Raw genomic sequence first — 18,153 nt, 5'->3', positions numbered from 1 at the left:
CGAGGCATGTGGGATCTTAGCTCCCCAACCAGGGATTGAACCCACACCCCTGCATTGGAAGTCTTAGCTACTGGATCACCAGGGAAGTCCCAGGGAGCCATTTTTAAATGGTTTAAATTGTGTTTTCTGCATTAAATGCTAAATGTTTGCCTGAATCTGTCAAATAGAAGCACTTTTATCAGAAATATGCTTGGCTTATTTTTTGTATTAACATTACAACTTCAGTATTAATGTATTTAGTTAGTATTTGCATGACACGCAGGTCCAATTTGTTAAAACTGAACACAGGCAAAGAAGTTTTCGTAATAGAAAATTATTTCGGTCTTCCCTTGAAAAAACAAAACTACATGGCATTAAGTGAGGTAGAAGATGGTGATTCCAGCATTAAATTTTAAATGTAAATTATAAGAGATAAGATTTTGTAATTTACATGGTATTATAGTTATTTCTTCTTTTATTAGAGATGTTCAAGTATGCCTTCTAGATTCACATTATTCACTAATGTGAACATAAAAGCTTCATTCTGTCTGAGCTGTTGTTCCTCCTTTATTGAAGAAACCCTATTTTGTGGGAAATCTAAAAATTTTAAAGCTATATGTTTTACTGTTTGCTGGATGCTATGATAGATTGTAATCTGGAAAGTTATATATAAGTTGTAGTCCATATGTTGCATTAAGTAAAAAGCTCTTGGGAAAGGTTAAAAAAGAAAAGCCACTGTGTACTAAAGTAAGATCCTACAAGGGTGGTATTATTTTGTTCTGGCTTTTGGTATAGGAAGCATGCAACTTTATTTTTACAGTATCCTAGGGGTTGATTTGTGAAGAACAAAGCTGAACCAACCTCAAAAAGACTGAGTATAAAACCAGAATGCCATCATTATTTGCAATGAGAAGTGCTTAGAGGACTAAGTACATGAAACATGACCAGATTGTTCTGACCCTATAGGTTTAATACATAGGAAGCTGTAGAATACAGAAGATTCCTTTATGAATATTTGGAATCAGAACAGAAAATTAATTTATGTGACTGGAATGTTTCATGGCACCATCAGATTAAGCATCGGGTTAACATTTCCATTTCCACAATAGGAATATCCTTGTCATAAGGACCAGATCATGAACATTTTTTGACATGTTATGTCACCCTACACATTTGGATGGGCATTTCCAAGATTTGCTTTTTACTTCTCTTTTTATGATTCCATTTCATATCAGTATCTCTCACTTTGTTCCTATCTTCCTTCCCTGTCCCCCTATGTTGATTTAAATATGTTAGTATTTTGTATCAAGTTCTTCTCAAGTCTTCCTGATCTGGTAGTTTTCTCTTACTAAATTGATTAATCTCTCTCTGCTCTGGTGCATTGTTTATTTAATCCTCTGAGGGCCGTCTTATTTCTGTTACACTCTGATTCTTGAGAAGTACCTTTTTCATGCACCCTTTGGGCAATCATTATATTTTAGAAGAGGCTTTTTTATTTGTGATACTGACAGTTGCAATCTTATGCAGTAGTTGAGACATACCAATAATGGATGAATCTGGAGTACCCAGAAAAATGATTGGTAAAACATTGCAAGAAATTTGGGGATGTTGGTGAATATAAAATAGTTACATACCTATCTTTAATGTTAAACTATCCGTGCATCTTATGAAAAGAGATGTTTGATGAGAATTTCAAACTCAAGAATTAAGGGTATATTTCTCAATATTTATGGAGATTAATCGAACATGCATTCAAGAGATTAAAAGTAACATTATTATGTAGTATTTTGCCTCCCTCCTGAATAATACAGCCTGTACGATTGCCTTGTGAGTTGATTGATATCCCTAGAATCATGGCTGGGAGTAAGAGCCTTCCCTGAATGAGCAGATTTGACTCAAACATTGGATACTGTAATAGTTGGCTCTAATCTTGATATCTAGTAGGTGGGTTAAGGATCGATAAGGACAGCTCTTCTTGAACTCAGTCATAGGAATCCCTAGGCATTGGCTTTCCATGCTACTGCTTACAGGTAGACTCACTCTGCTGAAATTTTTTTTTTGATAAATTTATTTATTTATTTATGGCTGCATTGGGTCTTTGTTGCTGCGTGCAGGCTTTCTCTAGTCGCGACGAGCGGGGGCTATTCTTCATTGTGGTGCATGGGCTTCTCATTGCGGTGGCTTCTCTTGCTACGGAGCATGGGCTATAGGCACGCAGGCTCAGTAGTTGTGGCTCGCGGACTCTAGAGCACAGGCTCAGCAGTTGTGGCTCACAGGCTTAGTTGCTCCACGGCATGTGGGATCTTCCCGCACCAGGGCTCTAATCCGTGTCCCCTGCATTGGCAGGCAGATTCTTAACCACTGCGCCACCAGGGAAGCCTTCTGCTGTAGTTTTTGCAGTTACATATGTATCCAGAAAGGAACATTAAATTCAACTGATTTTTTAAAAATATTTTTAAGTAATGAAAGGAAGTATACAAACAAGGAAAGTGAAAATATTCAAGCCCACTGTAAAAATTCTATAATACAAATAAGGGGGAAACAGTATGGATTAATCCCTGACAACCTTATGGCTTATATGAAATCAAAACAATATATTTAATTCGTTAGTAGAATCATTTATTTTAGATATTAGAAATAGAAAGGTAGTTCAGTTGAGATTGCAGAAAATTTTGTTAAAGATAAAAAATCAAACTTTTATAAAGGAAAACAATGCAAAAAAGTAGATTTGTTTTTTAAATTTTAAAGTAAGATAAAGGTTCATGGTCATAGAAATATAATTAAAATAACAACTTAGAATTAAGACAGTTATCAAGCTGTATTCTACAAGTAGGCTTAATGCCTTCATTTGCATTTCCATGGTTCATATGCAAAAAAGACAATACCTTATGCCATTAAAAATCTCTGAATAAATTTTTAAAACTAGAAATTTTATAGCATGTACTTTCCGGACACAAAACAGTAAAACTAGGAGTTATTAAAAGTTTTATAAGTAACTGAATCAAAGAAGAGATTAAATGTTGATAATTATGAAATACCTGCCAAAGCAGCACTCAGAAATTAATTCATAGCTTTGAGTACTTGTTCAACTTTTAAAACCTTGAGTAAAAAGTACAGAAAAATGGAACAAAGGCACTGAAAATAAAATTAGTAATATATTAGTAAATGTTGAAATTACTAATTTTGGAGCATTAAAAGAACTAGGTGTACATGGGGAGATATTCTGCATCCAATTTTGTGAGGCAAATAGGACTAGCCCTATTAGAACATTCAGTAAGATCCTCTTACCCCCTCCAAGACCCAAATCAGATATACACAGTGAGGAGAAAAAACATTGGATGTTGAGAAGAAAATAATACTGACATCAGAATTATCTTTGGCAATATTATTGTTACTGGTGAATGGTTCTTAAACTTTTTAGTCTTGAAACTCTTACACTATCAAGAGTTTTTGAGTGTAGTTTTGTATGTGTTGGCTAAATTTATTGATATATATACTGTATTAGAAATTAAGAAATTCTAAAATATATTTATTAATTGACAAATAGTAAATTGATTATAGTTATATATATTCTTATGAAAAATAACTTTAAAAAACCAAATTTAGTGATGAGTGGCATTGTTTTACATTTTTGCAGACCTTTACATTTCTGGCTTAATTGACAGCTAGATTTTCGTGTTTTTTTTTTTCATATCTGATTTTCATTCAGTCTGTTGTGATATGTCATTTTGTTTGAAGGATAAGAAGAAAACCAAGCCTCACACATACATGTAGTTGGGAAAGAGAGGTGTTTTACTAGCCTTTTCAGATAATTGTGAATATCCTTTTTTGATCATACACCAGAACTCAACAAGTAGTAATTTCTTAAAAGGTACTGAAATGTGGGATTTGAAACCATATCATTCAGTTTTTTGGATTCTAAACTATACTAGAATTCTAAACTATATTGGTTGATTTTGCAATTTAAATGGATCTTTTACCCATGCATGATTTTTTGACCGTATGCATTGATTGTTTGGGAAATACTGGTTCAGGGAGTTATGCAGGTATTCCAACATATACAGCACCATTATACAACACCAAAAAAATCACATTCATTAATTTCACTACTAAACCCATTAGAAAAGGCTTTTCAAAAAGTATTGGATAATAGTCAAACTCTTGATGACAGATACAGATTTTCCAAAATTTTACCCTTTTTTTGAAAACTGATTTTTATCATTTGTTTTTATTGAAGGATAGGCTCAACTTTATTATCTGGAAAATGTCTGCCAAATACTCAAGTCTGAATGGCTTTGGTTTGACTGTCACTCCTTCAAGTAAAAATAGTGTTCTATGAGAAAAGCAGCTGGTTCACCTTGCAACTCAATCATTGAACATGTACTTTTCCTTAAGACAACCATGACACTGTAGTGTACAGCAGAAGATCTTTTACACACTTCCCATTTTAGTCATACAGAATATTAACAAGATAAGTATGCACGGGTTGAAATTTTTGAAAGTTAATAATTTGTACTGCCTAATCAAAGATATAGTTGAAATTGGCTTTTTTTTTAACTGTAAGAGTTTGGTTATTAATAACAGTGACTATTATAGTATGATGTCACTACCGTGGTTTGTGCTAAGGTACCAGATGATTTCATTTTTTGTTTACAGTTCAGTGATTTTTAGTTACTTTACCAAGTGGTGCAGCCATCACCATAAGTCAATTTTTGAACATTTTCATCCTCACAATAAGAACCCTGATGCCATTTGGACTATTTTTTTTTAAACAGAAGTAGCTTGTTCGCAAAATGTGAAAAAGAAAACTCAGTAGTATTACAGTTTTAAAATTTCACCAAAATACGGTGCTTACCATTTTCACTTGCCATAGGGTCAGGTTGCCATTGTATTTTCTTCCTCATTAGTAATGTCTTAATGACTTACTCTGGTTTTTGCTTGATTCTAACTTTTTTCGCGTGAGAATACACCCAGTTGGCTTGACAGATCATTGTTTCAGCCATTTTCCTAGGTTGCATATTCTTTAAGTAGAATAGCTTCTAGTAAGTGTGTAATTTGCATTTGTATGTCTACAGTCAGTATGCATTTTTCAGTTGTCTCTGATAGGTAGTAGGTATTAATGGAGAAAGTATCATATTTTTCTGTTTTTAATTTCCAGTAGCACAGGAATACAATTTAATGTGGTTCATTGAGTGTATGTTAAATTGATAGTTTATATAGATTGTGATTTCAGGCTTTTTTTAAAATACGAAAGTACTGTTGAGATAATTTATACTTTTGTCCTTGAAGTGAAAGTTTAGATGCCAGTGCAGGTTAAGTCTCTTACATCATATATATTATCATTTCTGCCATAATTTATTCTGAATCCAAAATGGAGATGATTTACACATTTGAAAAATGTTGAACTTTTAAATGTAATATAATATGTAAGATAAAGTATCAAGTGTAAGCTAGAACAGTGTTCGTAGGCTATTAGAGATGAGGCTTTGCCACCAAATGTAGATGCTATTAAGGAGAAGAATGCATTTGTAATACAATGCCCTAGTTACTCTCCAGTTGTAAAAAGAAAGATTCAAAGTTCAGTTAGCAAAAGAATGTTTAATTTGTTTTCTAAATAAAGATATCATAAATATCCTAAGAAATTTCAAGTTTTACTGTTAACAGTCAACTAGATCGTGTCTAGAATTTGTCCTGATTTACCCTCTGCCTTTATTTTTCCTAAATTTTCTAATTGTTCCTGATAAGAAAACTTTTTCATGCAGGTGTTTTACCTGCTTTAGCTCAGGATGATCTCTAAAAATCCATCCTCTGCAGTTCTACTAAGTCTTGCCTTTTTGATTTTTTAAGCCTTTCTGGAAGTACCTTTCCCTTTTTTGTACCAATTCAAAGCCTGCCTGTTTTTCAAGCTCCAGCTCAGGTTTACTTCTACATGAGGTCCTGTATATTGTGCCTACCTTATATTGATAATTTGGAATTTAATTATTTACTGTCTTTTTTAAAAAACTTATAATTGCCTTATCTCCCCAACTAGATTATAAGCATATTTGAGAGCAGAATTTTTATTCTTTATGTCCTTATAGTATCCCCCATATAATACTTAAATATTTTTTATTTGGTGGCATATTTTGTCTTATCCTTTGATTTCTAAATGTTCTGACTTACCATTAGAAAATATTGTAGAAAAAACTTCCATAAAATTGTACAGTTAGAGCAGGGCTGTGCTAGAGGAAAAATAAACATTTTTACTTAACCATCATGAAATTACACTTCCAGACACAGTAAATACTGAAGCTCTTGTTTAAAGGAAAAATTAATTTTAAGTTAGATTTCAAAAATAGGGGAGGTATAGCCTCCTTTCTTGCCTAATTTATAATCCAAACAAATAACATAACAAGTAGTTTAAGAACCTACTTAGCTAAATACAGATGTATTATGCATGCTAAACACACTATAAATATATAACACTTACCAGTGAGACCTCGAGAAGTTAGAGTCCAGTGAAGATGAAAATTGATTTGACTTTTAAATTTTGATTGTTAGAGATGAAAGGAGATGGATGATAACAAAGAGAAGTAGAACAAAAGAGTACAATGGTTATGTACAGGCTGTTAAATAACTATATCTATGGTTTTGCTTTTGTTCGAACTAAATATATAATTACGGATCCTACAAGAGTGTGAAGTAAGGTAACGTCCCCAGAATCACCCTTAATCCCCACTCCCTTCCTTTATATATTGATCTATATACATAACATACATACATACATACATAGGAAGGATCACTTCTGCCCTAGCATGTTTCGAAGTCAGCCATGGTAATGCTGTATACCAGGAGTCTGGAAACTATGGACCATGGGCTAAAACGTCTTGTGGCCCACTGCCTTTTTTCTTATGGCCTGCAATCTAAGAATGGCTTTTACATTTTAAATGGTTGGGGAAAATAATGAAAAGAAAAATATTTTGCAATGTGATAATTATATGCCATTACAGTTTTAGTGTCCATAAATTTTTATTGGAACACACATTTATATATGGATATATCTACACACACGCACACACACACATCTTTGGCTGCTTTTGGATTGTAATGGCAGAGTTGAATTGTTGTGACAGAGATCATATATTATTGCACTCTCCCTGCCTCACTCTGCTACTCAGTGCTCTTTGAATCCCAGTGACGCTGCCCTTGTACCTGGACAAAGTTTCAAGTGCCATGTGTATCACTATACTGCAACATTTTACTTCTTTTAGAAAAGTGGACTCAAATGTGCTTAAATGTTTTTTTTAATAAATGTATTAATTTATTTATTTTTGGCTGCGTTGGGTCTTTGTTGCTGTGCGCAGGCTTTCTCTAGTTGCAGCAAGTGGAGGCTACCCTTGCAGTGCACGGGCTTCTCATTGTGGTGACTTCTCTTGTTGCATGGTACGGGCTCTAGGTGCGTGGGCTTCAGTAGTTGTAGCTCATGGGCTCTAGAGCGCAGGCTCAGTAGTTGTGGTCACTGGCTTAGTTGCTCCGTGGCATGTGGGATCTTCCCTGACCAGGGCTCAAACTTGTGTCCCCTGCATTGGCAGGAGGATTCTTAACCACTGTGCTACCAGCGAAGTACCAAATGTGCATAAATTTTAAGGCACAGTGCAGTGGGAATTATTTTGTTTCAAATTAGAAAGCAAAGCATTGAACTGACAATGTAGATATGCTAAGAGAATACAGTATACATCTACATAACCAGACTGTAAGCACTCATTACAATATTCCCAACTGATTACAAAGCAACTGTCAGAAAAATTAGGAAATTTAAAACAGAAGATCTCATCACAGCAGAATTTCCTCACAAAAATTAATGAAAATGAGGCTTCAACCAAAGTAAGTTTCTGAGCGGCTCTTTTGTTAACCAGGTAAGGAAAGCCATTTACCAGTGGTGATTTTGTTAAATTCTGTTCAGTTGCAGTAGCCAAAGAAATATGTCCAGAAAAAATGAACTTGTTTAAAACTTTTAGCCTTTTGGTGAGAACAGCTCCTCAGAATTGAAAATGTTGGGAGCAGCATCAGTAGTCAATTAAAATATAAAGTATATGATTTTTAGTGGTTTTCCTGGGCTCTTGATGAGTTGAGAGATGTTTACCAATATGGCTAGTTGTTGGCTTGAGGAGTCAGTGATGGATTTGAAGTGACTGAAGAACATGCCTCTCTGAATAGTCTGGAACAACTACAGGTGAAAATGTTTTCAAAATTGAGGAAACACTAATTTAGTACAGCCTGAAGTGGAATCTGCTAAGATGTGTTAAAACTTTTGGTGGCAAATATGTGTGGAGGAGAAAAATGCTTATTAGTTGAACAGATTTACAAAGGTTGTGAAAATGTGAGGTGTTCAAAGCCTATAGTTACCCATTGCATTGTTCATTTCCAGGTACTTTGTGGGGAAAATTCTTGAATCCATGGTGTATTACTGAACCATTCGTGTCAACAGTGAACTTCATTTGCTATTGTGGACTTAACTGTTCTCAGTCCATGAATTTTTGTCAGATCAATAGAATATCTTGATTTTTCCTGCTACCACAGTGATAGGATGGCTTTGCAGTGGCAAAGTTTTGTTGTGACTTTTTTGAGGTTGGAGCAAGACTGAAATTTTCCTGAACAAAAAATTGCCCTCAAACACTATTATCAAGCCATGAATGGCTCTGGACGTTAAGCTATAGACTTGATAATGTTTCTGAATTCAACCTAAAATTACAAATCAGAACAGTACTTATATGCAAAACTTATACTCTGGTAATCACTTTGATAATGCCTAACATAGCATAAATCCTATGTCCAGCTGCTTTATACATTTTCCATTCTTTCAAAAGTTAAAAGAAGAAATGAGACTCTCATTCCCACACGTTTGTAGTGGACACGTTTTTTGGGCTCAAGTTACAATTCCAGAAAGTTTTAGACCTCATTGTAAGCATTGGGTTGGCCAAGAAGTTCATTCGAGTTTTTTTGTAAGATCTTACAGAAAAACTGAACCTTTTTGCCAACCCAATACAAAGGAAATTTCTGTATTTGAAAATTCATTTAACTGTGCAATTGAAACAGAAGCAATTTATCTGTAGTGTAATGATATGCTAAAAGGCAGTATCAAAAGAACTTAACAGAATTCTGTAAAAGCCTTCCATAAAAGCCTTCCAAGTGATAAATATGCTCAATTAAAATCTTATCAATTGATATCAGAGGTCAAATATGTAAAATCTCGTTACAGATCAGCATTAACAGATAAACATTTGCAATAAATTTTAGTGATAGGGATCTCTAACTTTGAACACAGTTAAGCAAAGTTACCCTATTAAAGGAATTTTATTCTTCTCATTAGTAGACCTGAATTATAAAAAATTATAGTCAACTATTATATTTTGCATTTCGTCAGTAAAATATTTTGGAAATTTGTTTTCTTGTTACTTAGGTTATTTAGGTACCTGATTAATATTCTCAGTCTTGCCTCTCAACCTGCGAACCTAAAATATTCATTGTCTGCTCTTTACAAAAATTTTGCTAACCCCTACCATATACTCACATAAGAGAGATGATTTTTTAAGGAAGTCATTCTCCAATAAAAACAGTGAAGTTGGGGCTTCCCTGGTGGCGCAGTGGTTGAGAGTCCGCCTGCCGATGCGGGGGACGCGGGTTCATGCCCCGGTCCGGGAGGATCCCACATGCCGCGGAGTGGCTGGGCCCGTGAGCCATGGCCGCTGGGCCTGCGCGTCCGGAGCCTGTGCTCCGCAACGGAACAGTGAGAGGCCCACGTACCGCAAAAAAAAAAAAAAAAAACAGTGAAGTTACACGTGGTGCAATGATACAGAGAAAGGATAAGTAAAAATAAATGTTTAACATCATATAAAATAAACTTACAATTTTTTATTTGGTATGGAAAAATCTATGAATGAGTTTCATAAATGCCTACTAAAATTACCTACTTCAAAACTGATGAAGAACACCAGTCATGCTCTGCTGTACATGATGTCTCTGATAAGAGTATTGAGGCAATCACTTGTACTGAGTGAACATTGCATTTAAAATTTTCTGCCTAAAACTCAGGCTTAATTTTTCAGATAATGAAACTTTTAGCTGATTTGTGTAGTTATCTTTTCTTAGAAATTGTTTTATTCTTAAGTGAGTGTTGATTATTTTTATACCTTACCTTTTTTAGAGGAAATTTAGGGAGGGCTAAGTGGGACTAGATTTTATTTGTTAGGTTACTATCAGATTCTAGGGTCCTCTAAAGAGTTCAGACAGCATTTTATGGGGAATCTGCAATATGACAAAGTATAAAGATTTATTAACATTACAGTCTGGGAGAACTTGGAAGATAAGGTATCTGAGCTGGACCTTGAAGGATGGCTAGAATTTAGGCCTTTAGAGGGATGTGTTTGGAAGAGCAGTCCATATGGAGTGAGTTTTAAGAAGTGAGGGAAGCAAGAGGCAGTCGGTGGTGTGGTGGGAGATGCATCTGGATGGGTACTTTGGGACTTGAAGATTTAACTAAGAGAAATGGACTTTGTTGACAAATGTTTCCAAGCTTGGCATAGTACCTGGTGCTCAGAGGTTCTTACTGGATAAAAATTGGGGAGCTATATAAGGAAATTGAGCAGGAGAAATACAGGATAAACACTGAATGACAGAGGGTAACCAGCTGGGGATCATCAAAATAGTTTCCAGTCTTTCATCTCCTGAAATTATTTTTTTAATTCTTTGTGTTGAGTGCCTGATTCTCTAATGGAGTAGTGTTTTTTTGCACATAGGTTTTCACACATTTGTTCTTCTAGGGAAATGAAATCTTTTGAAACAGAATGACAGCATGTATAAGGGCCTTGCAAAATCCTCTTATTCAACAATGGTAATAGGATTATTTACCTCTTAAGTGAGTCTGTCATCTCACTCCAAATTGGGAAATACCAGCTGGCATTCTCATCATTTAGACTTTTTCTTGGAGGAGATGGCCCTTACAGCAGGGGTCTCCAACTCCCAGTCTGCAGACTGGTACCCGTCCTCGGCCTGTTAGGAACCGGGCTGCACAGCAGGCGGTGAGCGGTGGGCAAGCAAGCAAAGCTTCATCTGCCACTCCCCATCACTCCCGATCGCTTGCACGCTCGCATTACCGCCTGAACCCTCCCCACCATCTAGCACATTACTACCTGAACCACACCAACTCCCCCCCCCCCGCCGCCCTCCCATGGAAAAATTGTCTTCCACAGAACTGGTCCCTGGTGCCAAAAAGGTTGTGAACCGCTGCTTTATAGTATTCATTCTTAAGTTTTTGCAATCCTAGTTTTCTGAAACAGTGCAATCTAATGGGCTGCTCAAGTGTTTTATTTTTATTCTTTTATAACTTAATTTTTTTAATATTTGGCTGCATTGAGTCTTCTTTGTTGCGCACGGGCTTTCTCTGGTTGCGGCGAGTGGGGGCTACTCTTCGTTGCAGTGCGCGGGCTTCTCATTGTGGTGGCTTCTCTAGTTGTGGAGCACGGGCTCTGGGCGCGCAGGCTTCAGTAGTTGTGGCACATGGGCTCACTAGTTGTGGCTCGCAGGCTCAGTAGTTGTGGCACATGGGCTTAGTTGCTCCACAGCATGTGGGATCTTCCCAGCCAGGGCTCGAACCTGTGTCCCCTGCATTGGCAGGCGGATTCTTAACCACTGCAGCACCAGGGGAGCCCCAAGTGTTTTTTTTTAAATCACAGGTGATTATAGATCTAAAAAAACTGGGTAAATGATTAATATTAAGTAACTTTTATATTTTTACCTTAGGTATCTTAATGCAATTCAGACAATGTGTCCACATATTCTCCGCTATTTGACCACAGCAGTCATAACAAACAAAGATGTCCGAAAACGCCGGCAAGTGCTAAAAGATCTGGTCAAAGTTATTCAACAGGTAAAAACTAAAATCTGTTGATTTTTAAAATGTGCCTAAACTTTAAGTCTAACCTCTTTTTCTGAAAAAGTAGGACTCTTAGTTCTTAAGGTAAAAATGTTTAAAAATAGGAGGGAAGTATACATGAAGAGAAAAGAGCCCAAGAACCCCAAATGGGCATATACTACTTTTAAGTTCATGATATACTTATGGTAGATGTGGTATGAATGAATACTACTCTCTGCTAGTTAGATACTTACTATGCATTGTGTATTAGTGTTGCTCTTATTGCAAAGGGTGAAGGAGATCTGGAGCTTGGAACTTTTTGTTGGAAGGTCATTACCTACATAGTTCCAGAGTAGTGATCTTTACATAGAATATAATTTTAATAGTCCCCAAGTTGTACAAAAGCTATAGCCCTACTGATTGATTTTTAGTGAATTTCTTAGCAGTAACTATGGGTTAAAAAAGAACTTAAACATTTATTTGATCTAAGAATAATTTAAGTACAAAAAGACAGTTTTATCCTGAAAGATATGAATACCCTTTTACTTGGAGAAGTTCATCACTGTTTATTAACTAAGGGAGACTTTTGGCAGTAGAGGAATTTGAAAGCTTTTGGAATGGTTCTAGGATGAGAATTTAGAGAACTTGGTCTGGAAGGCATTATAAGGTTAAGGTGTGGCCTGCAATCAGGATATGAGCAATTGCTTTGAGAAGATAATACTAGGTAATTTGTTAGAAATTAATGGTAAGGGAGGAGAAAATAGGAAGATTGGGCTATTCTGGGGACGGTCTACTAAACAGTGTTGAATCAGATCCAACTTAACCTTTGACTTAATTTTACAGGAGTCTTACACATATAAAGACCCAATTACAGAGTTTGTTGAATGCTTATATGTTAACTTTGACTTTGATGGGGCTCAGAAAAAGCTAAGGGAATGTGAATCAGTAAGTACAAATTTTTACTTACAAATTAATAATATTCTTAAAATTTTGAATATTATAAAAGTTAACCTTGCAGGGTTTTATTAAAGTGATTATATCAGAAATGTTTATTAATCTTAATATGCAGATTATTTAGAAATGTGCTGGGTTGAAGACATTTTCAATCTTATTGCCTGAGTCTATCCCTTTTGTTAGGACAGTTGGTTAAAACATGGGGGCTTTATAAATTCACACATGTCTTATCCTGAATGAGTAAATATGTGAAATATTTTATATGTATGGGCAAGATTATATGGAATTTTCCATCACAGCTGTAATTCCAGTGTGTTACGTAAGCAGGCCTATCTTCAGAATTTTTCTCATGATTGTATTTATCATTTGCTATAAATCAGTCAAGCTAAGAGTGTGAATTTTTTAACTACAACGTCTTCTGTTAGTTGGTAGAAACTAAAGTTCTGTGAGAGCAACTGAAAGAGTTAGATTTACGGGTTTTTTTTTGAATAACTTAGTTTGCAAGTTTTGAGAAACTAAGAATTTACCTGTTTAAGGCATTTACCAAATCTACAAGTTACTAGCTGTCAGTTTCATTTTTGAACCCAGATATTAGCACAAAAATTGGAAGAGTTTGTTGAAGGACTTAAGATCTTATTTGTCTAAGGAAAAGGAAATTATGTAAGTATACCTTTAGAGGTGATTTTCAAACATTGGACAAAATTAGAATCCAGTTTAATAACTTGTGTACTTGCAGTGAAATGTGACATTGTTATTTAAATATTGGTGTATATTGTAGTACTAAGTATCTAGGCCTTGCCAAGGCAGTGGGGCACTTGGTTGCTATTCTTGAAGTTAGAATATTCCCTTCTAAGTATAATACCATCTGTGGAATAGGTGCTACCCTTTGAATTTTTTTCTTTTGTAGATTTTCAAGTCTACTTACTATCACAAAAATATGCATATCTTTAGTCCATTTGTAACTATCTTAAATAGCTGGAAATATGTTATCTACAGAATATTTATGTAGGATAGAGACAGGACAAAGCTGCTTTGTCACAAGATTGCTCAAGTCATCAATGGAACAAGGAAACAGTGCAGTTCTTAGCTCTTTTTCCTGTAGCATTCGTTTACTTCTTGGTTAAATTGTTAGAGACTTGAATATAGTGTTCTAGAAAGTGCTGTGGTGTACAACTTGTGATAGATGAGAGAATTATAGTGAATGGAATAATGAGTAAAGCACAAAGAAAGTATTTGTGACAAATTTTTCAAAATTGCTTGTCAGCACCGTTTTTTCTTTTTCTTACATGCATAGGTGCTAGTGAATGATTTCTTCTTGGTGGCTTGTCTTGAGGATTTCATTGAAAATGCCCGTCTCTTCATATTTGAGACTTTTTGTCGCATCCATCAATGTATCAGCATTAAGTAAGAGCACTCTGATTTGATTTGTATTTTCTACTTCTAAATTCCTGTAAATTTTCATTTATTGTAAAGTTATACTTAATAGGATTCCAGTTAATTGGATTTTTATTTTATTTCTCTTTGCTTTAGAAGAAAAAGGAAACATTGTCCTAGTAATTTATTAAAAATCCTAGCTTTTGTTTGAATTCCGGGGTGCTACAGTCCTTCTTTATCTTTTTTAGTTTCCATGTGTGTGGGAAAGCATGAATTTTGAAAATGATAACTTCAAGGCAGTATTATGATTATCAGTTACCTTTTTAAAGAGTTACCTTTTAAAATAATACTATTATACCATTACGTAGGGAGAAAAGAGCAGTGACCAGTTTTAGAATGGTTTTTAACAGGGGTTCAAATAAGGAGTTAGTCCTTAGTAAATTGGAAATGCTGTTGAAAAGACCACATTTGGTAATCATTTCAGTTAATTGAATTTGTTTTATTTAATTATATATTTGAATTCTCATATAGTAAACTCTTGTGACATTCTAAAATGTTGAAACATGGAAAAATTATGGTGAATTTCAGTTGGAATTTTCTCTTGTGTGAGGAAATTATTAGGAAAAAATTGTGAAACTTACATAACCTATTAGAAACTAATTTTACATATTAGAATTTGAAAAATAACAGTGCCCTTTGGCCACAGATGAAGTCGAACGGTAAATGCTCCTTAATGTTTAAAAACTAAGCTACTTTAATGTTTGCCTCTTAGGAATTGTATGTAGACCAAAGTTTTTCTTTAGTGCCATTCGTTTTTGCTAAGGCATCCATACTTGCTTGCCTAATTTTAGTGGATTGTCATTGAAGTGGTTACTCAGAGTTAGAATTACAGTGTGAGTGTGAGGCTTTTTCTATGGTAGTTGAAGCCTTGACCTGTTTTAGTAGTACTTTAGCTAGCAGACATATAATTTTACAAATCTGATTCTCTTAAAGAATAGATGGCAATTCCTAAAATGTCATTCGTTGTGAAATGCAATATTATGTATATGAGTATACATATTTATGTATACATATATGCAGATAAAATAAGAGCCCCTTCACCTTGTTTAGCCTGTACCTCTATTCAGCTTTCCTCCTGACTCTATGGAATCATACGACTCTGACTCTGGAAACCCAATTTTACAAAACACTGATTCAGTACAACTCCTTTGTTTTGTAACTCCCTGTTTATAGCTGAGAAACTGAAGGCTCAGAGACATTAAGCAGCTTAGGGCTTATTTAATGAAAGAGGCTGAGCTAATAGCTCTCTGACATTCATTGTCTTCACCCTCATTATAAATTCTTTCTTTTTCATTGTGAGCAATTGATATTTTTAGAAACAGCAGATTTAGACTAATTTGTCATTAGTTTATCACTTGAGCCAGAGGATAAAGATGGAAACCATAAGACAGTGTTTAATTTTTTTGTGCAAAATCTGTAGAATTTTGATTTTTATTTTACAAAGAGATTCCCTGAAGCAACTGTGAACTTTCTGAGTCAGATTTTCTGTGTATGCTATGCTATGCTGTGTAATAAATAGGGCTACTATGCTGTTCCATTTAGGGTGATAATTCCAAAGCACATCAGGATTGAGAACCATTGCATCAGGTCACCAGTTTTTCTTAGGCACATAATTACAGCCTGCTAGGGTAATGAAGTGAAAAACCAGTGATTTAATATTTTTAGTATATAATGAATTAAGAAGGTAGAGGCAGAGCATAAAGTATAGCTTCATGTGAACAAAGAAATAATTCTTTTTAGAGTAACAGTGAGATCTCAGGTTGTAAGGTTTACGGGGTGATAGTGGAGAGTATGTGGCCAATAGGCTCAGTCCAGGGGGCTACGCTTCTTCATGTTTTTTTAAAATTATTTATTTATTTATTTATTTATGGCTGTGTTGGATCTTCGTTTCTGTGCGAGGGCTTTCTCTAGTTGCGGCGAGCGGGGGCCACTCTTCATCGCGGTGCGCGGGCCTCTCACTGTAGTGGCCTCTCTTGTTGCGGAGCACAAGCTCCAGACGCTCAGGCTCAGTAGTTGTGGCTCACGGGGCTAGTTGATCCGCGGCATGTGGGATCTTCCCAGACCAGGGCTCGAACCCGTGTCCCCTGCATTGGCAGGCAGGTTCTCAACCACTGCCCCTCCAGGGAAGCCCCCTTCATGTTTTTAGAGCTGCTTTAATGGGTTAGGAATATGGCTGAAAATTATGTTAAGCATCTAAGTTGGGCTTTTATAAGTACAACAAATGTCTTAATTCAGACCCCAAGGACTTGGAATCCATAATAATGACCAAAATAGCTAATGTTTACCTTCAAACAATCCATAGAAAAAATTATTGTTCTCTAGTCCAGAGGTTTTTAAACCTAGCTGTACATCAGAATCATCTGGAGAACTTAAAAAACCACCAACAACTTAAACTTAAGAAGAATAGATTTTCTGGCTTTACCCCAGACCTTCTGAATCAGAATCTCTGGGATCAAGGCTTGAGAATTTGGTTTAAAACTTCCCAGGTCCAACCCCCCAAAAATGAAGCATTCTCAGAGTGGGGAGGGGGAGATCTCAGCATCTGTATTTTTCAAAGCTCCTCTAAGTAACTCTGATGCAAAACTTCTTTTTTTAAATTACACTTCTTATTTTGAGATGATAATAGATTCACCTTGAGTTGTAAGAAATAATGAAGAGATCCCCTATGCCCTTTACACAGTTTCCTTCATTGTAAGCCATAGTAAAATATCACAGCCATCATTATTGTTGTTGATATATTCAGATACAGAACATTTCTGTCACCACAAGGATTCCTCAAATTGCTCTTTTATAGCCATACCCACTTCCCTCCCACCTCTCTTTAACCCCTGGCAACCACTCATCTGTTCTCCATTTCTGTAATTTTGTCATTTCAAGAATGTGCAAAATTTTTAAAAGATAGTGTTCAGTTTTCTTTTTTTTAATATGATTTGCTTTTATTTATTTTTATTTATTTTTGGCTGCGTTGGGTCTTTATTTAAATTTAAATATTTATTTAAAGATTTAATTTAAATTTAAATAAATTTATTTAAATAATAAACATTATTTATTTATTTAAATAATAAATATCATTTATTTATTTTTGGCTGTGTTGCTGTATGCGGGGGCTTTCTCTAATTGTGGCGAGCAAGGGCTACTCTTCGTTGCGATGCGCAGGCTTCTCATTGCGGTGGGGCTTCTCTTGTTGCAGAGCACAGGCTCTAGGTGCACGGGCTTCAGTAGTTGTGGCACATGGGCTCAGTAGTTGTGGCCCGCGGGGCTCTAGAGCGCAGACTCAGTAGTTGTGGCGCATGGGCTTTGTTGCTCCGCGGCATGTGGGATCTTCCCAGATCAGGGCTCGAACCTGTGTCCCCTGCATTGGCAGGCAGATTTTTAACCACTGTGCCACCAGGGAAGCCCAGTGTTCAGCTTTCTAAAGAGGATAAATACATATGATATACATTAAGATATAATTAGTTAAGAGCAGTGTAACTAGTACAGTTGTTGAAGAAGAAAATATTACAGATGTGAATGAGTGCCTCTTGGAGCATAGCCTTAGAGCTTAAAATCCAGAGGAAGAAACAGATATTAAATAAAGGTAAGATTACAAATTGTGATAGGCATTTTGAAGAAAAATACAAAGTAATTAGAATGACATGGACATTATTTGTATATTGAAAAATCAGAGAATAATTTGGATTGAAGGTTCAGTGAACTCTCATAATTCTCCAAATGGGATATATTTAAGTAGACTCTTCCACCATATATTAATTATGACAAATTACTCCATTCTCTAGTTTATGCTGGCCTATCTCTGCTGCTAATTAATTTAAAGTTATTTGATATTCGATCTTTTCTAGGGTTGGGCGGGGAAGATTTGTCTCTGTCTTCCTTTCTGTCCCCCAGCAGACGCATAT

General features: G+C 35.5%; 1 protein-coding gene across 3 annotated transcripts in view; it reads left to right on the top strand.

The window, feature by feature from the left end:
* Positions 1-18,153, top strand: part of EIF3E (eukaryotic translation initiation factor 3 subunit E) — a 57,422-nt gene that overhangs the window by 20,611 nt on the left and 18,658 nt on the right. For all 3 annotated transcript variants that reach the window (XR_009516637.1, XM_059995062.1, XM_059995063.1), the window contains exons 8-10: positions 11,758-11,884; positions 12,713-12,814; positions 14,118-14,227. Coding sequence is in view for 2 of the 3 variants with exons in the window: in XM_059995062.1 (XP_059851045.1) it covers positions 11,758-11,884; positions 12,713-12,814; positions 14,118-14,227 (339 nt within the window). In the remaining variant the exon portion in view is untranslated. The remainder of the gene's footprint in view (positions 1-11,757; positions 11,885-12,712; positions 12,815-14,117; positions 14,228-18,153) is intronic.

This window comes from Delphinus delphis, chromosome 17, assembly GCF_949987515.2.
Source record: "Delphinus delphis chromosome 17, mDelDel1.2, whole genome shotgun sequence".
Lineage (NCBI taxonomy): Eukaryota > Metazoa > Chordata > Mammalia > Artiodactyla > Delphinidae > Delphinus > Delphinus delphis.
This window is presented reverse-complemented; position numbering and strand designations above follow the sequence as displayed.